At 41.3% G+C, this 27440-nt stretch overlaps 1 protein-coding gene across 1 annotated transcript in view; it reads right to left on the bottom strand.

Annotated features, from left to right (window-relative positions):
• USH2A (usherin) overlaps positions 1-27440 on the bottom strand; it is a 1098211-nt gene that overhangs the window by 1058275 nt on the left and 12496 nt on the right. The window contains exon 2 of the mRNA XM_075339131.1: positions 19767-19932. Within this exon, the coding sequence (XP_075195246.1) occupies positions 19767-19932 (166 nt within the window). The remainder of the gene's footprint in view (positions 1-19766; positions 19933-27440) is intronic.

Genomic DNA, 27440 nt, shown 5'->3' with positions numbered 1-27440 from the left:
TGATTACATTCCAAAGGTTTTCAATGGGGTTCAGGTCTGGAGATTGGGCTGGCCATGACAGGGTTTTGATGTAGTGGTCTTTCATCCACACATTGATTGATCTAGCTGTTTGGCATGACGCATTCATGGCATGATAGATCAAATTCTCTTACTTCTGAATTGGCTATTTGCTTATTTAATTTACTAGAAGACCATTGCATGGCCTATAAGGCTCCCTACACCAGAACGTCATGCATGTCACTCTCCACAAGGATAAATGTTCCCTATTAAACTTCTTATACAATATATAATTATTTTTGGCAATGATAACTGTAAGGGTTTGGCGATATCAGTCAGCAAGTGGATTATCAGTTCTTGAAGTTATGTTGATGTGTTTGGTGATAGAAAATGGGCAAATCTAAGATTCAGAGCGTCCATGAATAAATAACTACAACATTTACGAAAGAGAGCAAACACAAGGGGGAAATTTACTAAAATTGGCATATAAGTCCTTTGAAAAAACGATACGTCAAACTTCGGGCTGTTCACATAGCAGAAACTGAAATCTATGCTGGGAGATATGTGATAGAATTTATGCCAATTTCTGTAATAAATTATGAACAAGTAATTAAAAAATAGATGAGAGCAATATGAAAAGAAAATTCACAATTTATTTGCCCAAAACAAGGATGAGACAAGATTTTTAACTTTTTTTTTACCAGAAAATAGCTTTTTCTGACATCACAATTTCTTCATGAAAACTGGTGAATCCATATTAACAGCCGCCAATTGTTTATGTTTCTGGAACCTTTGAGTCTGCGCTTACTGAATGTACTGGTCTACTCACTTGGCTGCTAGATTAAGGCACACAGGAACGGATTTGTACTTAAACAGTCCAAATGGTTTATTCACACATGTAAAACAGCACTGCAGCAACATAACAAAGGCCTTCTTGCAGCTTCAAACTAACACAAACAGGGTATATGACTAAGTCTGTTTCATCTGCTGGTACGCCAGTAGAGCTTCAGATACGAACCATAGCAAAACTATCCCAGTGGAGGTATAGCACTGTCCACTTACTGACTTCGGTCAGTATACAACCCACTTTTGTGAAGTTACCTTTCTGGAGCTTGAGCAAGGCTCCACTCACTGACTCCTGTCAGCATTGCTGTTTAGGAAACTGCCTCACTGGAATCACCGACCAGGATCTGTGTCTTGTTCCACACACTGACCCCTGGCAGTCCAGATTCTCAGAAGGCCTGCTTCTAAACACAAAGCGACCACAAACTCCATACACACTTGTCCTCCTAGCCTGTGTGTCTTCAGGGAAGTCTGCAGCCAACTCTAAAGCTGGGTTTACACACTGAAAATTTCTAGCGATCCCACCAGCGATCCCAACCTGGCCGGGATCGCTACAAAGTCTCTGGTGAGCTGTCAAACAGGCAAACCTGGCCAACAACGCAACAGCGATCCGGACCTGCAGAACGACCTAGCTGGTTGTTGGGGACATTGTAAAGCAGCTTTTTGAAAGGGAAGTCGCTGTAAAGTCCCCTTTACACACTGAAACTTTCTAGCGATGCATGCTGCACAGCGGGAAACAAAGGTCCAAAGAATGGTCCTGAACGATTTGTAGCGATCACAACTTCACAGCAGGGGCCAGGTGGCTGATGTGTTTCACACACTGCAATGTCACTGGGGAGGTCGCTGTAACGTCACAAAACCGGTGACGTTACAGCGATGTCGTTTGCGATGTTGCAGTGTGTAAAGCCACCTTAAATCTACATGGACTCCTCAGTGGGGGCCTCCAGAAAGTAAACTACTTCCAAGCAAACAGAGACCATGAGACCAAACAACTATTCTCATATATTTGACCAGACACACCCATGGGTGGCTGTAATAGCCAGACCCAGCCAGCACTCTGACATTTCATGCACCTGGGCCATATTACCGTTAACAAGACTTGTAGAACTACAAGTCCCATAGTAAACATCAGGTTTTACATTGCAGAGGATCTCCTCCACTGTGATTCATAGCGACCATTTACAATATAGATGGTCGCCACCTCACAAAGCCTTCCATTGTTCCTCTGCTGCCTTGCAATTGTTTTAAACATTCCCAGGGGAGGTGCTGGTCATGAGAAAAGAGTGGTCCGAAGGGCATCCCCAGACAACGCATAGTGTGCAACCTCAGTCCCTGCTAACACCACTCCTCTGCCTCTTATTGATGTGGATGAAGTTCCATATGGAATTTATAAAACTTTTGAAATTATGTGGCTTAAATGACGACTGGCGCATGCGCAATTCACACTGCCCTGTTAAAAGTAGTGCAAAGTAATGCCTTGCGTATGCGTGTGAGATTTCAGATGCTGTATGGATGACAAGAGACATCACATACATCAATCATCGGCAGATGGACAGCATTGGCAGGAACAGAGGTGCCTTTTTGGAATAGTTGGCCATCACTACTATACAATTGAGGACAATAGGGCATACTTATCAAATCTCTCTAATTCATAATAAGTGCAAGGGTAGACTACACAGTCATGAAAGTGCTTGATTTATCATAGTGGTTCATGTTTGATAAAATTGTGCCAAGAATGAAAACCGCAAAATTGGTACATTATTAGCTGCATTTCATTGCATATTAAGCCCATTTCCAGATAAGCTCTGCTTGATTTCAGTGACATCTCACCCCTTTGTCAGATAAGTCATTAACATAAGTGTTTAGAATTTATCATAAATATGATGCAACTCATAAAAAAATGTTTTTTATTGTACAAATTATACTCACCTGAGTCTGTATCTGACACTCCCTAACATCCCTATATTGGTCCTTCCCCCTGTGGCCATCATGTGCCTAGGCCCTCACTTACCCTGATTTCACCCTGGCTAGTGAGAAGGCCGAAGAGAAAACTAGTCTCATCCCTGCAATAACACAACACAAGGTATGGGAGACAGACAGAGGGAAAAATAGACAACAAGGAAAATACTTCAAGCTCCTCTAATGCAGCTAAACATCACAGCTGCAAAAGTCATGATTCCTCAGCTTCTTCCAGAGACAGGATCCTTCCAAAGGGGTCAATAAAGAATGAGAATCTATAACTGGCATCAGATGGTAAGACTTGCGACTTTTTCTAGCTAAGGGGAGTGATCACAAAGAGCTGCACCTGAGATTAAGGCTACAAAGCACAGCCAGATAGAAAAGAGTCCTTAACCACTACAGCACTTAAAGCTAGCAGATTCACTCAGATACAAGTTGTAGGCATGCAAACAATATGTGTTGTGACCTCGTCAGAGGTCTATCCAGAGCAAGACACACTCTTGACAGCTACAAATATTTAACCCTCCGTCACATACAATATCGGTTCTAACGCGTTCACATACAATGTGACTGTCAGGCGCAGGCTAGAAAAATACCTATAATATCTAATGTTTGCAATTTCAGTGCTCTAAAAGTGATCAGTGACCTTCATAGCGATGTAATAAAAGAGACTACACATAATCAGGTGCAAAAAAACCCCATTTATTTAACATAAAACTAATAACTCTGAAATACAAACATTTCAAAACTCCCACCAAATAGTCCCCAGTTCGACTCTGTCAAAAAACTCTACAAAGAAAATTTATGGAAACAAACCTAATTTTAAGGTACCTTAAGTACTATTAAACACATATTCAATCAGAATTAGATCCTGAAGTTTCCCCAGAAAAATTACAATTGCAGAGCATGTGAAGAATAAAAACATAAAATACCAACCTTATTGAGTGTGACGTGTTCACATACAATGAGCCTGAGAGATTAGCGCAGTTATATCTGTCCTCCTGAAGCTCTGCAATCCAACTGTGGTATGAGGTTTCACAGAGCTGCTAGAGACAGGAGACTACCTGGAGGGAGGGGATTTCCTCACAATTTGGTGAGGAAGGAGAAATGAAAGTAAAAGAGATGTGCCTGTCAGGCCTATTGTATGTGACGGAGGGTTAAATATAACTTTTCAGCAGTTTCCTCATCATCAGAGGCAGGTAACACCTCTATACACAGCTGATTACACAGGATCCACCAATTATAATAGGTGATGTAACTTTTATCCCTGCTGCCTTTCTCTTTACAAGTGAATTTTGCACACGCACATTAGGTGCTTCAGTAAAAATTACAGTAGGGTTTGAGTCTCCTCATTGCTGCTAATGTACATGTCGATTTCCTTAGGCCTCCGACACACATCCGTGCCGCCGGTACATGTTTGGTACGTTTTTGCACGTACTGGCGGCATGGAGACACGTAGACCAATGCTACCCTATGGTAGCAGGCACACACACGTAAAAACACACGGAACATGTGTCCGTGTCATTTGTACGTGTGTGCGTTTTGCCACACGCTCGACATGTCCGTTTTTCACTGGCATCACGCAGGCACGGACCTGCTAAAGTCAATGGGTCCGTACTTGCACAGACAGCACACGTAGAATGTCCGTGTGCTACACGTACTGTCCGTGTGCGTTTTTTAATGAGCGATGTCGGGCAATCTATTTTTTTATTTGGATGTCAGTCAACTTACCTTTTTTTCTGTTGTTGTCAGTCATTATCCCTTTGGCGCTCGGTCTGTATCTTCCCCTGTCCATTACTTACCGATCCCCAGCGCGGCGATGAGCAGCTGTGCAAAAGATACGCGGCTTCAATTAATTTGAAAATGCCGGCTGCTCATTATTGAATCTACTATTCCCTGCTTCCCCCGCCCACAGGTTGCATTTAGACACGCCACCACGCTGAGTGACAGCTGTCTCACTGCAACCAATCACAGCATCCGGTGGGCGTGGCTATATTGTGCAGTCAAATAAATAAATAATTTAAAAAACCGGCGTGCGGGCCCCCCCATTTTAGATACCAGCCATGGTAAAGTCACACGGCTGAAGGCTGGTATTCTCAGGATGGGGAGCACCACATTATGGGGAGCCCACCACCCTAACAATATCAGCCAGCAGCAGCTCAGAGAAGCCACATTCATTAGATGCGACAGTTCTGGGACTCTACCCGACTCTTCTCGAATTGCCTTGGTGCGGTGGCAATCGGAGTAATAAGGAGTTAATGGCAGCAGCCTATAGCTGCCAATAAATCCCAGGTTAATCATGGCAGCCGTCTCTCAAAGATAACTTCCATGATTAACCTGTTATTAAAAGTAAATAAAAACACACATCCGAAAAATCCTTTATTTAGAAAAATTAAATCAAACAAACACCCTCGTTCACCAATTTAATAAAACCAAAAAACCCATCCTGGTCCGCCATAATCCATGGATGTCCCACAACGCTCTCAGCTTTGCTACATGAAGGTGACAGGAGTGGCCATACACAATGACCGCTCTCTATCACCTCCAAGCAGCAACTGTGGTGAGCAGCGCGATCACCGATGACGTCAATCAGGTTACTCGCGGCCACCACTGGATCCTCCAACTGTGACAACGAGTCGCCCAAGTGACTGAAGTGAGCTGCATGATCAGCGATGACGTCACAGGTGAGTAGCGGTGTCGGGTGGAGGACACCAGCTAGCCGCGGGTAACCTGAGTGACAGCAGCGCTAATCACGCTGCTAACTTTGGACACTCAGGGGATTAGCGGTCACCGGTGAGTCTTTCACAGGTGTCCGCTAATCAGGACGCGACACAGACAGAGCCGCAGTATGACAATGAAGTCGGGTGAAGTTCACCCGAGTTCATTCTCATCGCGCGTCTCTGTCTGCTGTCAGCCGGCATGTATCAAACGACATTTTGCCACACACGGATCATTTCACACGGACACCACACGGACATGTCACTTACGTATTTAACGCATACACAGACATTCCACACACACACACACACACGGTGAGCATACGCCATCACACGGATGTCACACGTACTGGAGAAACACCCATAAAAAATGGAACACGGACCTGAAAAACGGAACGTGAGACACGTACGTTTTTTATGCGAAAGTGTGTTTCAGGCCTTAAACACAGTAAGTTAGAGTAAAAAATAAAAGGTAAAACTTTTAAGATTTCTGTACTTTAATTCTAATAGAAATTGTGTGATAGAATACAATATCATCTTGTCTTATAATTGAAGGATTACACTAATGGGCGGGTAAGGTTCCCATTTCTACACACCCCCCTGCAGCTCTTATTGGTGCATAGTTATTTCTTTGTTTGGGATACTATATAAACTGGTCACATGATGTAATAAAGCAGAAACGTTCAGTACATCACAAAACGTGTGTGCTGCATTGATTTCCAAAGCGCTTGTCAACAAATCTTATTAATTTGGCGTTCCAATGACATAGAAGTGTATTTCGCTCACAATTGTGATATAGAAAAAAAATTGCCCAAAATGTAAAAAAAAATAAAATAAATGTAACACAAAAAGCTGATTTACACAATAGATAATTTTGTGATGATAGCTTCCTTTTAAATCATATCCAAATGATTGAATAAGTCCAAGCTATCCTCATTACGCCATTGGTTATATAGTCATGTAGTCATGTAGCATTAATAATACATGAGCTGGTTCCACCCACTGTCCCCGGGTTTTAAAGGACAAGTTTTCACTTGCTAGTCAAACAGTTATGATTTAAAGGAGTTTCATTAAATCATAAGTACCTTAACCTTTTCATGAAAGAACCTCGGAATTTAAAGATTTATAAAGAAATTTTTGCCTGAACTGGAAAATGACTCATATTTGACAAGAATCGGAATGATAATACTGATTTCAATAGGCATTCTAAGAGCATGCGGCTCTCTGGAGAGTAATACGCCGATGGTCGACCCTTTGCATTTTGATTTGGAACTTTCTTTCTAAAGCTTTTAACGTGCTCCTGACTGCCAGACTGCGGCACAGTTACACTGATCCGACCAGGCAAAAGAAAGCCTACAAAAAAGACCAACTTTTATAATTGTCGACAGAGAACCCAGAAAAGCCACATCAATCTGACACATCCCGGAAAACTTCTAAAACAGCTTGTGTTTAATCAGTTTTGTGTCTATTCCATGGAAATTCATTAAGCCCTATCTCATTTTCTAGATATAACCTGCATATTTCACTGACAAGAACCCCCCTCCCCCTCCCCCGGTCGGTATGTAATAATGAATAGTTAATGTATAATGTACTCGGGTGATGAGGAAGCTTTGAAAAGGTGGCTTAAAACACAGGATGCATAATTAATGAACGCAATTAAAGAGAAAAGTAGTAATTATCAATTTTCACTATAGTCAGTCTCTTTAAGAAGTGCATTAAGGTTGATCATTACTGTAATTTTATATTTTCTTTTGTTAAATACTCGTATCAAGATAGGGCAAAAATTATAAAAACTATCAAATGTGTGATTTCCCTCTCGTGTCTGATATTATCCATCTATCTATATAACTATCCATCTATCTGTATACTGTATATATCTATATATATATATATATATATATATATATATATATATATATATATATATTTATACAGTATATATATATATACAGCTCTGGCACAAATTAAGAGACCACTTCCAAATTAATTTTCAGTTTTTCTGATTTTTTTCTTTATATTTTCGAGTAAAATGTAAAATTGTTCTTTTATTCTATAAACTCCTGACAACGTCTCCGAATTTCCAAGCAATAAATTTTGTATTTATTTTCTGAAAATGAGAAATGGTCAAAATAACATAACAATGCATTGCTTTCACACCTCAAATAATGGAAAGGAAATAAGATCATAATTATTTAGAAACAACGATACTAATAATGTTTTACCTCAGGAAGATTCAGAAATCAATATGTTGTAGAATAACCATGATTTTTGGTTTCATGCGTTTTCATACAGCTTTTCATGCCACTCCTGGCACAAAAATATAAGCAGTTCTTCTTTGTTTGATGGCTTGTGACTATCCATCTTCCTCTTCCTCTTGATTACATTCCAGAGGTTTTCAATGGGGTTTAGGTCTGGAGATGGGGCTGGCCATGACAGGGTTTTGATGTGGTGGTCCTTCATCCACACATTGATTGACCTAGCTTTGTGGCAGTGTCCTGCTGGAAAAAAACAGTCCTCAGAGTTGGGGAAGATTGCCTGAGCAGAAGGAAGCAACTGTTTTTCCAGGACAACTTTGTATGCGGCTTGATTCTATATATCAACTTTTCTAAAGATAGAAAAATAAAAGCATCACTTTTCATGTAAAGATGAGTGCAGAGCCAAATCCGAAATATGGGAGCAATGCTCCAAAGTCTGTCTATCTAGCTATTAGTCATGAGTATGCACTAAAATGCTCTAGTGCTCGTTACTCAAATCGAGCAAGTCAGACACCCAGACATGATCGACTCGTGTACTGAGCATAATGGAAGTCAAAGTAGAACTCTCGCATTTTTCCAGCAGAGCCTTCAAGGAGGGAAACACATCTGGCACTGCAGGATCTGAGTCCCTGGTAGTGTAGTGTGTTACTGATGGCAGCCTTTGTTACAGTGGTCCCAGCTCTATGTGACTCGCCCACCCCAGGGCTATGGGACACCCGGTGCCGGGCCGGACTAGTCCGGGGGTCGTCAGTGGTGGCGGGGCCCGACTCCGTGGCTCTGGTGGGTGTCAATAAAATATGGCTGCAGTGTTGGGGGTGAATAAAGTTTGTGTTCGTGACGCCACCTGTGGTATGCGGCTATTAAGCCGGTACCCTTCTCTCAAGTGTCTCTGTCTGCAGCTGTCTCCTTAAACCTTGCCTTTGTAGGATGGACCTGGCTCGGCCTCCACAACAGCCTCCGGGCTGGGAGCTCGCCTGACGGTTATTTGCCCCCTTTCTAGAGGTTTTGCTGTGGGCTGTGGCCCAGGGAGTTTGCAACTTTCCCTGGGCCTCGGTTTTCACTGTTGGTGATGATTTTTCACTCCTCCAGTTTCTAGGGACCATCCCCTGTTGCAGCTTGATCCCTCCACCGATGTTCCTGTGGAACAGGCCACCAGCTCAAAAGCTCTCTGTGGCCCTGGAATCCCTTCTCTTCCTCTGCTTGGTGTCACCTGGACCCTCTGAGTCCCAGGTTCTTCACCAGGAAGCGTCACTTTCTTCTCTTAGCTCCTGTCTGACTAGAGCTTTCTTTCTGCTTCTTCTTCTCGTCTGCCTCCCGCAGGCCTCCTCCTCCTTCTCCCCTCTCTCTCTATCTCACTAAACTTGACCTTCCTTTCTCTGACTGCTCTCTGGTGGCTCCTCCCACCTCCCCAGTTGCTAGGGTCTACCCTATAGGAGCAGAGATGGGTCTTACGGCCCCTCCCAGCATGTAGCATGGGAGGGTTACTGCCACTGTCCCTGGTCCCAGTGTGTACCTAACAATGGGTGTAGTGTAAATTTGCCTGGGGACCGGCGTTCACTCCTTTCCTTACCCAGAATGGTACATCACACCGCTGGATGGGGTGCAATGTTCCTGTGGCGACGGAAGCCTCAGGGGCGCCACATATGCAGGTCATTCACTTGTTCCCTCCGTGTGGTTCTCATATTTTTGCTCACCGTTCTTGTGATCATTTTGACCCCACTGGGTGAGATCTTGCCCCAGATCGAGGGTGATTATCAGTGGTCTTGTATGTCTTCCAATTTCTTATTATTGCTCCAGTTGATTTCATCACACCAAGCTGTTTGCCTATTGCAGATTCAGTCTTCCCAGCCTGGTGCAGGGCTACAATTTTGCTTCTGGTGTCCTTCGACAGCTCTTTGGAGTGGAGTAGTAGTGGAGTTTGGTGTGTGACTGTTTGAGGTTGTGGACAGGTGTCTTTTATATTGATAACAAGTTCAAACAGAAGCCATTACTACAGGTAATGAGTGGAGGACAGAGGAGCCTCTAAAAGAAGAAGTTACAGGTCTGTGAGAGCCAAAAATCTTGTATGTTTTTAGGTGACTAAATATTTATTTTCCACCATAATTTGCAACAAAATCTTGCCAAATCAGACGCTGTGATTTTCTGGATTTATTTTCTGATTTTGTCTCTCATAGTTGTGATCACCTATGATGTCAATGTGCCGCCCCACACCAGCTGCCATCGCTGCTCGGGTCCGGGCCTACAGAGGGAGTTGGCTCGAGGACCTCCGGACCCGGGGGCCTCACGGGCACGCCGAAAATAAATGGGGACGTAGATATACGGGCTAGGCCGTAGTAGGTTTGTGACGCCACCCACGGTGTGTGATGAGGTGGGACACCACCGCTGCTGTTGTGGGATACCCGGGGGAGATGTTGTGCAGCAAGTTGTTAACCCCTCCGTGGGCAGGGATGGTGGCCCCGGGACCCGTTGGGTTGGTGCAGGGGAATAGCGACCGCAGGGGGTGCTGGTGTACTCACTATTAGTAAAACACACGACTCTCTGGTAAACCAAGGTGATGGTGGTCGGTGCCCGCAGCCGGCTGCGTTCTGGTCCCCCACCCTGCTGGTGGTGTCTATCTTCCTCCTGCACTTTTGTGTAAGGTGGACTTTCCTAGTGTGAAACTCAGGAGTCCGCTCCCGGCTGGATGTGACCTAAGGAGCCGTGCCCGCAGACGCTGGCCATTGGGATCTATGGGCCCTGACGGTGACCTCTTATCCCCAATCGGTGGGCTGTTGTATTCTATGAGGGACTTTGGGTGGGACAGGACCTATAATCCTGGCCTCAATCGGTTAATTAACCAGTCCGCTTGATTCCGGTTTCTGGCTTCAGGGTCCGAGTACCCCCCTTTGTGCTACGGTTTCCGGGTCAGTTCCCCGTGTCGGTACCGGCGGGCTACAACCCTGTCCCGGTCCACCTCGGTTCCACCGAGCCGTCTTCCCGTCTCCTGCTGACGGAGACCACCGTCTGCCTCCTAGCCAAGGCACCAGGGCTCCTACCCTGGTACCGTTCAACTTGAACTTTACTGCTAGAGCTACCCCTAGCTCCAGCCCACACTCCTCTCCAACTTGAACTACAAACACTTTCTGCTTGTTTTCCCACCCCCGGGCTGTCTAGACCCCTGGGTGGACGTGTTCCAACTGCCTGGTCATGCCCACTGGTGTGTCTATCTTTCCCTAAGGGGGGGTGACTAGGGTGTACTGGTTGGCTCTGTGTTACCTGATGGGGGAAGGTGTTGTGCAGGGCCTAATTGTGACTACCTGGTTTTGCCAGGGCGTCACATCAATTACAAGCAAATCTCATCTTTTTAAGTGGGAGAACTTGCACAATTGGTGGCTGATTAAATACTTTTTTCCCCCACTATATACAGTCAGGGCCAGAAATATTTGGACAGTGACACAAGTTTTGTTATTTTAGCTGTTTACAAAAACATGTTCAGAAATACAATTATATATATAATATGGGCTGAAAGTGCACACTCCCAGCTGCAATATGAGAGTTTTCACATCCAAATCGGAGAAAGGGTTTAGGAATCATAGCTCTATAATGCATAGCCTCCTCTTTTTCAAGGGACCAAAAGTAATTGGACAAGGGACTCTAAGGGCTGCAATTAACTCTGAAGGCGTCTCCCTCGTTAACCTGTAATCAATGAAGTAGTTAAAAGGTCTGGGGTTGATTACAGGTGTGTGGTTTTGCATTTGGAAGCTGTTGCTGTGACCAGACAACATGCGGTCTAAGGAACTCTCAATTGAGGTGAAGCAGAACATCCTGAGGCTAAAAAAAAAAGAAAAAATCCATCAGAGAGATAGCAGACATGCTTGGAGTAGCAAAATCAACAGTCGGGTACATTCTGAGAAAAAAGGAATTGACTGGTGAGCTTGGGAACTCAAAAAGGCCTGGGCGTCCACGGATGACAACAGTGGTGGATGATCGCCGCATACTTTCTTTGGTGAAGAAGAACCCGTTCACAACATCAACTGAAGTCCAGAACACTCTCAGTGAAGTAGGTGTATCTGTCTTTAAGTCAACAGTAAAGAGAAGACTCCATGAAAGTAAATACAAAGGGTTCACATCTAGATGCAAACCATTCATCAATTCCAAAAATAGACAGGCCAGAGTTAAATTTGCTGAAAAACACCTCATGAAGCCAGCTCAGTTCTGGAAAAGTATTCTATGGACAGATGAGACAAAGATCAACCTGTACCAGAATGATGGGAAGAAAAACGTTTGGAGAAGAAAGGGAACGGCACATGATCCAAGGCACACCACATCCTCTGTAAAACATGGTGGAGGCAACGTGATGGCATGGGCATGCATGGCTTTCAATGGCACTGGGTCACTTGTGTTTATTGATGACATAACAGCAGACAAGAGTAGCCGGATGAATTCTGAAGTGTACCGGGATATACTATCAGCCCAGATTCAGCCAAATGCCGCAAAGTTGATCAGACGGCGCTTCATAGTACAGATGGGCAATGACCCCAAGCATACAGCCAAAGCTACCCAGGAGTTCATGAGTGCAAAAAAGTGAAACATTCTGCAATGGCCAAGTCAATCACCAGATCTTAACCCAATTGAGCATGCATTTCACTTGCTCAAATCCAGACTTAAGACGGAAAGACCCACAAACAAGCAAGACCTGAAGGCTGCGGCTGTAAAGGCCTGGCAAAGCATTAAGAAGGAGGAAACCCAGCGTTTGGTGATGTCCATGGGTTCCAGACTTAAGGCAGTGATTGCCTCCAAAGGATTCGCAACAAAATATTGAAAATAAAAATATTTTGTTTGGGTTTGGTTTATTTGTCCAATTACTTTTGACCTCCTAAAATGTGGAGTGTTTGTAAAGAAATGTGACAATTCCTACAATTTCTATCAGATATTTTTGTTCAAACCTTCAAATTAAATGATACAATCTGCACTTGAATTCTGTTGTAGAGGTTTCATTTCAAATCCAATGTGGTGGCATGCAGAGCCCAACTCGCGAAAATTGTGTCACTGTCCAAAGATTTCTGGACCTAACTGTATAATACTCCTATATAATAGTCCCATAACATGTTCACATGTAGCGTTAGCGCTGCATTTTTTTCCGCTTTGTTTCTCCCTGCAAAAGCTAAAAATTCACTGTGCTTTTTTAGTTTGTCTTTTTCTCTATAGGTTTCTATGTGGAGTCTGAAAAAAAACACATGTAAAAACGCAGTTGTGGTTTTAAGTGCAGAGTTGCAGCTTGTCTAATTTAAAAAAAAAACACCTAAAAAAGCTTCTTGAAATCTGCATCAAAAACAAAATAACCGAAGGAGTTTTCTGTTGCATTTTTTGATGCAGAAACAATGCAGCTAAAAAATGTATCACTTTTGCACATTGAAATACGGTTTTAGGAAAATTAGAAAACTACGTGATAAACCTTGTGGAAGCTGTAATTCCAAGGGGAATGCCTTTTTATTGCTTGTACTATATATGTTGATACAATGACAAGATACTGTACACACAATGCGCAGTTACGGTATATCCGTGCTCCTGTCCAGACACAATAGCAGATACTAAGCATAAGAGGATAAGGAATATGTGCTCTGTATTACAGAAATCCATATAAATATATTTAAAGGTGGTCAGTAATCCCCATGAAAGTCTTCGCTCCCTGTGCGGATTACACGTCTTCACCACCGGGGAGATGATACAACTGCGAGTTGGATAAACCGTTCTGTATGTGAGAATCACAAATCATAAGCAGTTCAGGCTGGATATCACAACTGTGGATTTCACCTAAGGATATTTTGTGTAATGATATAATAATATACGCGATATGTAAGTCTATCTATCTACAGTGGGGAAAATAAGTATATGATCCTCTGTCGAGTTTGCAAGTTTTCCTACTTACAAAGAATGGAGAGGGCTGTAATTTTTGTCATAGGTATGGTCTACTTGACAGACAGTATTCCCCATAAAATATCGAAAATCACATTGCATGTTTTCCAAATAATTAATTTACATTTTATTGCAATAAATAAGTATTTGATACAATAGAAAAACAGAAATTAATATTTGGTAGAAACTTTTGTTTGCAGTTACAGAGGTCGGACGTTTCCGGTAGATCTTGACCAGGTTTGCACACACTGCAGCAGGGATTTTGGCGACTCCTCCATACAGATCTTCTCCAGATCTTTCAGGTTTCAGGGCTGTCACTGGGCAACTTTGAGTTTCAGCTCCCGACAAACATTTTCTATTGGGTTCAGGTCTGGAGACTAGCTAGGCTGCTCCAGGACCTTGAAATGCTTCTTACAGAGCCGCTCCTTAGTTGCCTTGGCTGTGTGTTATCATGCTGGAAATATCAAAAAACTGACCCGCACATCCAACAAATGTGAACAGGTGCTAACTGAAAAAACATAGTAACTATAAATGTAAACAGTTGCACACTGCACACTCTCTTTTGCAGTAATGCAGTGCCATATTTTCCCTTGTAAATTTTTGGCTTTTTTCAGTGTGCAACTGTTTGCATTTATAGTTACTATGTTTTCTCAGTTAGCACCTGTTCACATTTGTTGGATGTGTGGGTCAGTTTTTTGATATTTCTAGTGAGTCTTTTTCTGACTGAGCACTCCGCCCTAAGACCTGGCTGTGTTCATAACCATTGTAGCAGGAGCCTAGCTGCCCATACATGGAGGTTTGTAGTCCAAATAGTGGCATTTTGCCCAGATAAGGATGTTTTTAACCTAGATAGTGGCATTTAAGTTAGGTTCCCGGATTACAGAGATTACCTTGCCGTTGGTCTCCGGGCTTACATGCATTGGCCAATACATAAACTAAATATCTCTCTTTTGCAGTAATGCAGTGCCATATTTTCCCTTGTAAATTTTTGGCTTTTTTCAGTGTGCAACTGTTTGCATTTATAATTATCATGCTGGAAGACCCAGCCACGACCCATCTTCATTGCTTTTACTGCGGGAAGGAGCTTGTTGACCAAAATCTCGCGATACATGACCCCATCTATCCTCCCTGTGTACATTGTATATATTACTCATCTTGTGTATATTGTGAATCTTGTGTACATTTAGTATATTATAGATTGTGTATCTTGTATATATTATGTATTTTGTGTATATTGTATATCTTGTTTATATTGTATCTATTGTGTGTATTATGGATTTTGCTTATGCTGTGTACCTTGTGTATCCTGTGTACATTGTATATATTACACATCTTGTGTTTATTGTATATCTTTTTTATATTGCATCTCTTGTGTATATTATGTATCTTGCATATACTTTGTACCTTCTGTATGTTCTATACCTTGTGTATTCTGTGCACATTGTATATCTTGTGTACCGCTGTCACTCTTTGCCTATGTTCATGTTTCTCCCCTCCATATTCCAGTATTATTTTCTGTGAATTGTCTATCCTGCCCGTCACTTCTCGCTCCACCTGTTTTGCCTTCACCGTATTCCCTGTTTGCTGGTCTCAAAATGCCCATTGTCATTATAGTCACCGACCGATGGCAGCTGCCCACGAGATGCCTCTGAACAATATCTGTGACTCCAAAATCGGCTTTAGCTTTACAAAACGCAGAAGAAAGAGGATATGATGTGGGTGGTTGATTCCTTTCAAATATGATGCCCAGAATTACTATTTAAAAAAACATGATTCCCACTTTCAAAAACAGTCTCACACCCTTCCATGGGTCATGTCTTATTATGCAGCTCAACTATATTGAAGGAAGCTGCAATACCAAACACAGCCTGGAAACAGAGGTGGCGCTGTTCAGAGAAGCAGGAAGCAAACACTGAACCACATTCTTCAACTTTCATAGTGAAACTTTTGCCATCTTTTAGGTAAGGTGAGGAGCCAGCCTAGCCATGAATTTTATCACAAGGATATGATACATATTAAAATAATTGGACCTCAGGTTATAAGGGATGATGCAGAGGCCCATTAAGTGAGCAGATGTGTCTAATCCTTAAAGGATTTGTCCACTACTAGATAAATTGCCCTTGTTTTTCCTATGTCTGCCCTGAAACCCCCAGCAGTCACGTGACATTGTTTATATTACGAGCCCACTGCAGCCAATCAGAGTTCAGATTTGGGTACTGTTCCTAAGCTAATAAAGTTCGTTGAAAAGCTACAGCACAGCCAATCAACAAGCTTTATTGTTATTGGAAGTTGCCTTCAAGCTGCTGTGAACAAAAAAGAAAAAAAAAAGATGTGGGCTCCCACCTATTTTTGATAACCAGGGCAGGTAGAGCAAACAACTGCAGGCTGCAACCCTCAGCTGTCAGCTTTACCTTCACTGGCTATCAAAAATAAAGGGGATCCCATAGGAATCAATGGACATTGTGGGATATTACAGTGTTGGATTATATCAGAACTTCCAGGATTTATTTTTAATTAATAAATTGGTGAAAGATGGATTGTGGGGTAGTCATTATTCGAATAAACTTTTTTCCCGTGTGTGTGTGTGTGTGTGTGTGTGTGTGTGTGTGTGTGTGTGTGTGTGTGTGTGTGTGTGTGTGTGTGTGTGTGTGTGTGTGTGTGTGTGTGTGTGTGTGTGTGTGTGTGTGTGTGTGTGTGTCTTTTTTAATGTTACACTTGCCGGGTTAGTAATGGAGGTGTCTGATAGGTGCCTCTCCATTATTAACCCCTGGGCTTGATGCCATCTGTCAGTTCACATTTGATATCAGCCCTAAAAGTTGCCAGGGCAATTGGGAAGAGCAGGCCAAACCACCAGAATTGGAGCATCTAATGTGATGTACATATATACCGCAGTATATACACATATACGCCCATACGCCCTCACATCAGTGAATCTTGTCTCTACACCTCAGGAGCTTCTCTTCACACATCATTTTAAAACACTTTTCATGTTTAACCAAATGTTATGTATTTCTACTCACCTGCACACTAAGATGAAGCCATTTCTTCACAGGAAATCTCCCCTGTGTCATTACTTTTATAGGAGGCTGCAAACCATTTACTGTGCGATAATAAAACACGGCCTCCTTCTCGGAGATTGTGAGTCTGAACACAATCTGCCCATCAGCAGACTTTTCTATCACACACCTTAAGAAGTAAATAGAAAAAAGAAAGATCAAAATCCCCTGTAAGTAAACATATTCTGGGAAATATAATGCAGGAACATGGGAAATATAGCAATGCTCAGGTACAAGGTGATGTACAGTGCTGACACATAGTGCTAATGTACAATACACACATAGCACTAATCATATGTATACAATATCATGCTCTAATAACATGCACATGTCTAATACATTTCCTACGATACTCACATACAATCCTGACATTACATGCAATGCTCACATACATTACTCACATACATTGCTCACATACAATGCTCACATACATTACTCACATACATTGCTCACATACAATGCTCACATACATTGCTCACATACATTGCTCACATACAATGCTCACATACATTGCTCACATACAATGCTCACATACATTGCTCACATACAATGCTCACATACATTGCTCACATACAATGCTCACATACATTGCTCACATACATTGCTCACATACAATGCTCACATACATTGCTCACATACATTGCTCACATACATTGCTCACATACATTGCTCACATACAATGCTCACATACATTGCTCACATACATTGCTCACATACAATGCTCACATACAATGCTCACATACATTACTCACATACATTGCTCACATACAATGCTCACATACATTGCTCACATACATTGCTCACATACAATGCTCACATACATTGCTCACATACAATGCTCACATACATTGCTCACATACATTGCTCACATACAATGCTCACATACATTACTCACATACAATGCTCACATACATTGCTCACATACAATGCTCACATACATTGCTCACATATATTGCTCACATACATTGCTCACATACAATGCTCACATACATTGCTCACATACAATGCTCACATACATTGCTCACATACATTGCTCACATACATTGCTCACATACATTGCTCACATACAATGCTCACATACATTGCTCACATACAATGCTCACATACATTGCTCACATACAATGCTCACATACATTGCTCACATACATTGCTCACATGCAATGCTCACATACATTGCTCACATACATTGCTCACATACAATGCTCACATACATTGCTCACATACATTGCTCACATACAATGCTCACATACATTACTCACATACAATGCTCACATACATTGCTCACATACATTGCTCACATACAATGCTCACATACATTGCTCACATACATTGCTCACATACAATGCTCACATACATTGCTCACATACATTACTCACATACAATGCTAACATTACATACATTGCTCACATACATTACTCACATACATTACTCACATACAATGCTCACATACATTACTCACATACATTACTCACATACAATGCTCACATACATTACTCACATACAATGCTCACATACATTACTCACATACATTACTCACATACAATGCTCACATACATTACTCACATACAATGCTCACATACATTACTCACATACATTACTCACATACAATGCTATTCCCTGTTTGCTGGTCTCAAAATGCCCATTGTCATTATAGTCACCGACCGATGGCAGCTGCCCACGAGATGCCTCTGAACAATATCTGTGACTCCAAAATCGGCTTTAGCTTTACAAAACGCAGAAGAAAGAGGATATGATGTGGGTGGTTGATTCCTTTCAAATATGATGCCCAGAATTACTATTTAAAAAAACATGATTCCCACTTTCAAAAACAGTCTCACACCCTTCCATGGGTCATGTCTTATTATGCAGCTCAACTATATTGAAGGAAGCTGCAATACCAAACACAGCCTGGAAACAGAGGTGGCGCTGTTCAGAGAAGCAGGAAGCAAACACTGAACCACATTCTTCAACTTTCATAGTGAAACTTTTGCCATCTTTTAGGTAAGGTGAGGAGCCAGCCTAGCCATGAATTTTATCACAAGGATATGATACATATTAAAATAATTGGACCTCAGGTTATAAGGGATGATGCAGAGGCCCATTAAGTGAGCAGATGTGTCTAATCCTTAAAGGATTTGTCCACTACTAGATAAATTGCCCTTGTTTTTCCTATGTCTGCCCTGAAACCCCCAGCAGTCACGTGACATTGTTTATATTACGAGCCCACTGCAGCCAATCAGAGTTCAGATTTGGGTACTGTTCCTAAGCTAATAAAGTTCGTTGAAAAGCTACAGCACAGCCAATCAACAAGCTTTATTGTTATTGGAAGTTGCCTTCAAGCTGCTGTGAACAAAAAAGAAAAAAAAAAGATGTGGGCTCCCACCTATTTTTGATAACCAGGGCAGGTAGAGCAAACAACTGCAGGCTGCAACCCTCAGCTGTCAGCTTTACCTTCACTGGCTATCAAAAATAAAGGGGATCCCATAGGAATCAATGGACATTGTGGGATATTACAGTGTTGGATTATATCAGAACTTCCAGGATTTATTTTTAATTAATAAATTGGTGAAAGATGGATTGTGGGGTAGTCATTATTCGAATAAACTTTTTTCCCGTGTGTGTGTGTGTGTGTGTGTGTGTGTGTGTGTGTGTGTGTGTGTGTGTGTGTGTGTGTGTGTGTGTGTGTGTGTGTGTGTGTGTGTGTGTGTGTGTGTGTGTGTGTCTTTTTTAATGTTACACTTGCCGGGTTAGTAATGGAGGTGTCTGATAGGTGCCTCTCCATTATTAACCCCTGGGCTTGATGCCATCTGTCAGTTCACATTTGATATCAGCCCTAAAAGTTGCCAGGGCAATTGGGAAGAGCAGGCCAAACCACCAGAATTGGAGCATCTAATGTGATGTACATATATACCGCAGTATATACACATATACGCCCATACGCCCTCACATCAGTGAATCTTGTCTCTACACCTCAGGAGCTTCTCTTCACACATCATTTTAAAACACTTTTCATGTTTAACCAAATGTTATGTATTTCTACTCACCTGCACACTAAGATGAAGCCATTTCTTCACAGGAAATCTCCCCTGTGTCATTACTTTTATAGGAGGCTGCAAACCATTTACTGTGCGATAATAAAACACGGCCTCCTTCTCGGAGATTGTGAGTCTGAACACAATCTGCCCATCAGCAGACTTTTCTATCACACACCTTAAGAAGTAAATAGAAAAAAGAAAGATCAAAATCCCCTGTAAGTAAACATATTCTGGGAAATATAATGCAGGAACATGGGAAATATAGCAATGCTCAGGTACAAGGTGATGTACAGTGCTGACACATAGTGCTAATGTACAATACACACATAGCACTAATCATATGTATACAATATCATGCTCTAATAACATGCACATGTCTAATACATTTCCTACGATACTCACATACAATCCTGACATTACATGCAATGCTCACATACATTACTCACATACATTGCTCACATACAATGCTCACATACATTACTCACATACATTGCTCACATACAATGCTCACATACATTGCTCACATACAATGCTCACATACATTACTCACATACATTACTCACATACAATGCTCACATACATTGCTCACATACATTACTCACATACAATGCTAACATTACATACATTGCTCACATACATTACTCACATACATTACTCACATACAATGCTCACATACATTACTCACATACATTACTCACATACAATGCTCACATACATTACTCACATACAATGCTCACATACATTACTCACATACATTACTCACATACAATGCTCACATACATTACTCACATACAATGCTCACATACATTACTCACATACATTACTCACATACAATGCTCACATACATTGCTCACATACATTACTCACATACATTACTCACATACAATGCTCACATACATTGCTCACATACATTGCTCACATACAATGCTCACATACAATGCTCACATACATTACTCACATACAATGCTCACATACAATGCTCACATACAATGCTAACATTACATACATTGCTCACATACATTACTCACATACATTACTCACATACAATGCTCACATACATTACTCACATACAATGCTCACATACATTGCTCACATACAATGCTCACATACAATGCTCACATACATTGCTCACATACAATGCTAACATTACATACATTGCTCACATACATTACTCACATACATTGCTCACATACAATGCTCACATACAATGCTCACATACATTGCTCACATACAATGCTCACATACATTGCTCACATACATTACTCACATACATTGCTCACATACATTGCTCACATACAATGCTCACATACATTACTCACATACAATGCTCACATACATTGCTCACATACAATGCTCACATACATTGCTCACATACATTACTCACATACATTGCTCACATACATTGCTCACATACATTGCTCACATACATTACTCACATACAATGCTCACATACATTGCTCACATACAATGCTCACATACATTGCTCACATACATTGCTCACATACAATGCTCACATACATTGCTCACATACAATGCTCACATACATTGCTCACATACAATGCTCACATACATTGCTCACATACATTGCTCACATACATTGCTCACATACAATGCTCACATACATTGCTCACATACATTGCTCACATACATTGCTCACATACATTGCTCACATACAATGCTCACATACATTGCTCACATATATTGCTCACATACATTGCTCACATACAATGCTCACATACATTGCTCACATACAATGCTCACATACATTGCTCACATACATTGCTCACATACATTGCTCACATACATTGCTCACATACAATGCTCACATACATTGCTCACATACAATGCTCACATACATTGCTCACATACAATGCTCACATACATTGCTCACATACATTGCTCACATGCAATGCTCACATACATTGCTCACATACATTGCTCACATACAATGCTCACATACATTGCTCACATACATTGCTCACATACAATGCTCACATACATTACTCACATACAATGCTCACATACATTGCTCACATACATTGCTCACATACAATGCTCACATACATTGCTCACATACATTGCTCACATACAATGCTCACATACATTGCTCACATACATTGCTCACATACAATGCTCACATACATTACTCACATACAATGCTCACATACATTGCTCACATACAATGCTCACATACATTGCTCACATACATTGCTCACATACAATGCTCACATACATTGCTCACATACAATGCTCACATACATTGCTCACATACAATGCTCACATACATTGCTCACATACATTGCTCACATACATTGCTCACATACAATGCTCACATACATTGCTCACATACATTGCTCACATACATTGCTCACATACATTGCTCACATACAATGCTCACATACATTGCTCACATACAATGCTCACATACATTGCTCACATACAATGCTCACATACATTGCTCACATACATTACTCACATACAATGCTCACATACATTGCTCACATACAATGCTCACATACATTACTCACATACAATGCTCACATACATTACTCACATACAATGCTCACATACATTGCTCACATACAATGCTCACATACATTGCTCACATACAATGCTCACATACATTGCTCACATACAATGCTCACATACATTGCTCACATACAATGCTCACATACATTGCTCACATACAATGCTCACATACATTACTCACATACAATGCTCACATACATTGCTCACATACATTGCTCACATACATTACTCACATACATTGCTCACATACAATGCTCACATACAATGCTCACATACATTGCTCACATACATTGCTCACATACATTACTCACATACATTACTCACATACAATGCTCACATACATTACTCACATACAATGCTCACATACATTGCTCACATACAATGCTCACATACATTGCTCACATACAATGCTCACATACATTGCTCACATACAATGCTCACATACATTGCTCACATACAATGCTCACATACATTGCTCACATACAATGCTCACATACATTACTCACATACAATGCTCACATACATTGCTCACATACATTGCTCACATACATTACTCACATACATTGCGTGTATGTGAGCAATGTATGTGAGTAATGTATGTGAGCAATGTATGTGAGCATTGTATGTGAGCAATGTATGTGAGCATTGTATGTGAGCATTGTACACATACACATACATTACTCACATACATTGCTCACATACATTGCTCACATACATTGCTCACATACAATGCTCACATACAATGCTCACATACATTACTCACATACAATGCTCACATACAATGCTCACATACATTACTCACATACATTGCTCACATACATTGCTCACATACAATGCTCACATACATTACTCACATACATTGCTCACATACATTGCTCACATACATTGCTCACATACATTGCTCACATACATTGCTCACATACAATGCTCACATACATTGCTCACATACAATGCTCACATACAATGTTCATGTTACCTGCAATCCTCACATACAATGCTCATGTTACCTGCAATCCTCACATACAATGCTCATGTTACCTGCAATCCTCACATACAATGCTCATGTTACCTGCAATGCTCACATACAATGCTAACATTACATACAATGCTCATGTCACATACAATGCTCACCTACAATGCTAACATTACATACAATGATCATGTTACATACATTGCTCACATACAATGATCATGTTACATACAATGCTCACATACAATGCTCACGTTACATACAATGCTCACATACAATGCTCACGTTACATACAATGCTCACATACAATGCTTATGTTACATACAATGCTCACATACAATGCTCACGTTACATACAATGCTCACATACAATGCTCATGTTACATACAATGCTCACATACAATGCTCATGTTACATACAATGCTCACATACAATGCTTATGTTACATACAATGCTCACATACAATGCTCACGTTACATACAATGCTCACATACAATGCTTATGTTACATACAATGCTCACATACAATGCTTATGTTACATACAATGCTCACATACAATGCTCACGTTACATACAATGCTCACATACAATGCTTATGTTACATACAATGCTCACATACAATGCTCACGTTACATACAATGCTCACATACAATGCTCACATACAATGCTCACATACAATGCTCATGTTACATACAATGCTCACATACAATGCTCATGTTACATACAATGCTCACATACAATGCTCATGTTACATACAATGCTCACATACAATGCTAACATTACATACAATGCTCATGTTACATACAATGCTCACATACAATGATCACATTACATACAATGCTCACATACAATGCTCACATACAATGCTCATGTTACATACAATGCTCACATACATTGGTCATATTACATATAGTGAAAAAAACACCAAAAAGGAGCCAAGACAAATGCTATGTGCACACACAGAATGTGGTGAGCCTTCCTCATAAAGATGGCTGCAGCCGAGGTGCAAGATGCTGATGTCACAGCCACTCAACCTCCACACTAGGGGGAGGGGCGGCTGCTTAGCATAAGACATGCACACTAATAAGGCTTGCACTGGGAGCCCATCATATAATGAGTGAAATGCACAGTGTCTGAACTGTGACCTATAAATGACGCCAGAAACCCAGGTCAGGCGGGCTAAACAGCACTATATAGGTGCATCTCGCACGGATACACGAGACACACAGTGTCTGAATAATGGCCTATAAATGACGCACAACACCAGGTCAGGCGGGCAAAACAGCACTATATAGGTGCATCTCGCACGGATACACGAGACGCACAGTGTCTGAATAATGGCCTATAAATGACTGACCTGGGTTTCTGGCGTCATTTATAGGTCACAGTTCAGACACTGTGCATTTCACTCATTATATGATGGGCTCCCAGTGCAAGCCTTATTAGTGTGCATGTCTTATGCTAAGCAGCCGCCCCTCCCCTCTAGTGTGGAGGTTGAGTGGCTGTGACATCAGCATCTTGCACCTCGGCTGCAGCCATCTTTATGAGGAAGGCTCACCACATTCTGTCTTATCTGTCATATCATTTGTCTTGGCTCCTTTTTGGTGTTTTTTTGATATCGTTCTTTGTGGTTTTTCTCTCATATTACATATAGTGCTCACATACATTGCTGGTGTTACCTTCAGTAAACACATAAAATGCTCACATTTAATACCAAGTAAACATACAACACTCATGAGTCATGTTACATACAATGGTCACATGCAATGCTCACATACAATGCTCATGTGCTGTGCTGCTAACCAGCAGTGTTGATATTTAGTACTCAATTGCAGTGCTAATGTATAGTGCTGGCTCACAATTCTCACATTACACATAATGTACATATATTGCTCATGTTATGCACTGTACATGCACAATGCTCATAAATAGTGCACACATTACTGGCAGCATATACATACAATGCTGACATATAATATTCAGATGCAATGCTATTGTAATAATGCTTTAATGTAGTGCTCATGTTATGTACTGTACAATGCTCACAATATATATAATGCTTATATTATGTAAAGAGATGAATTGACCAATTTGATGCAAATCAAATTTGAGTTAAATTTTAGGAAATTCTCTGCACCCAGCAAATTCAAACAATTTGCAATTTGAGTAGCATAAATCGTCGAAAAAATGACCCACCATCATTTAGTGAAATATAGAAAACTGCATGAGCCAGAGAATGCTCACATGACCACTTGGGCTTTCCAATAATGCCTTAAAGCTATAAGATCACATGCTGTAGCACAGCCAATCAAGAGGGAATATCATAGCCTGTATAAAAGCAGAGGCAGGGAATGCAGCAGCCATTTTAGGGTGAATCTGGATAGTGAGATGTCACAGGTTATAGTTCAGAAAAAGAGAAAGGGGAGGAGGCCAAAAAACATGAAACAAATACTACAGTGTGTGTTGTACAATACATTGTGTGTTTGGATACAGTCCTGTTATGATTCAGGGACCGAGGAGGATCAAAAAATGCGGAATCCCAAATGGTAACAGAGTGGCTGGAACCTTAATGGACTGCAGACCTAATCCTGACACACAACTAGAAGTAGCCGTGGGATGAGCCTACAGTGACCTGGACGCCTCGACACGGCCGGAGAACTAAATAATCTCACAGATAGAAATATAAGAAAGCTAATCTGCCTCGGAGCAGTCCCCAAAGATAGATAGATAGCCCCCCACATGTAAAGACTACGGTGATATAGAAAAACACAATACAAAGCTAGAAAAGACAGATTCAGCAAAGGTGAGGCCCAAACTATCTTTATAGGAAAGGATAGGAAAGAGCAACTGTCTGCAACCATAAAAAACCCTAATATATACCAGCACTTCTGATATGGAAAAATCCTGAGGTCACACAACCTCTCCCCCACTGTATCAGCAAAACACTAATAAATATGAGGGACTGAATTAATACCAAGCATGATAAACATAATACATTGCAGAATCATGGAGCTAAGTATACAGAGACTCACAGCAGGGAATGATCCCATTCCACCAAGAACTCCACACAATCAAAATAGGAATCAAGCATTAGTATCAAAGCAGAAAAAACAACAAGAAAGTGGTAAACAAACAGCAGAGGTACAAATACCATTTATCTGAGAGGAGTTCTGGCTGTGAGCAGAGCTGGTTATAGAATGTCCTTAACACACAGGAAACCATTGATCACCGGCAAGTAACAAGAGAAAACTACTCAGTTAAATTGCCCAATCTGACCCTGATTGCCAGTGCTCTAAAGGTGTGTGGCTTTCATTCCACAAATCAACTGCACAGCCAGCACTGACCACAAGAGGGACCCTCAAACTGGAAAACGTAGTCACAACACAGTTCTATTGAATGTTTGAGTGTTACACAGGTCTTTTTAGGGCAGTTGGAGGCTTTTAAGAAAACAATAGTAGTGGCATCTATTTTGAGCCCTATTATTATGCTCCACTCTGTGTTTATTATGATTACATTCATAGAGACATTCCTCAGGGGCGGGGACATGCTTATTCATGGGAGGGGCTTTACACTGCATGATTGTAGCTACAATCTTCAGAGAATAAGTAGAATTGCTCTTTTAATTACAAGAAGCATTCAGCAACTTATGTCAATGGCAACGAAGAACAACTGGAGTCCAAATCTAGTTCTCAGGCCACCAAGGTCATTGGGATTGCAGCCGAGAGTGCAGAAAGTCTCAGCTAAAGAAGTCTAGGTGCCGAAGTCTCATTTATCATTCCCTCTTTATGCTATTTACATTTCACAGCTGCTTGCCCCACTGTTGTCTGTATACATTCGTACCTTGAGGCTACTGTTCATCATTACGTTTAGTGCACGTTATGCCGTATGGTAGCGCTTTGTTACACGGAGAGGAAGGATTGCTCGCACCGGCACGGAGCAAGAAACGATGATGAGGAATGCTCTTCGCCCATTGTCTGGTGTTCATCTTCAAACTCCTGCCTCATTAGTTACTATGCAAGCCATGCTAAACAAAGCCGAAGAACACTATTCATGCTAATTCGATGCCACGGGCTGGAATTCCTCTAAGATTATGGGCATTGTGTATCTAATGATAGCAGCTATTTTTAAGGGTTGCCTCAGGTGAGTAGTGGAAATTCAAAGACATTATTGCACATTATATCTTAAC

This window comes from Anomaloglossus baeobatrachus, chromosome 3 (genome assembly GCF_048569485.1).
Source record: "Anomaloglossus baeobatrachus isolate aAnoBae1 chromosome 3, aAnoBae1.hap1, whole genome shotgun sequence".
NCBI classification, from domain to species: Eukaryota; Metazoa; Chordata; class Amphibia; order Anura; family Aromobatidae; genus Anomaloglossus; species Anomaloglossus baeobatrachus.
The sequence above is the reverse complement of the archived record's forward strand: the minus strand, read 5'-3'. Positions and strand labels throughout refer to the sequence as shown.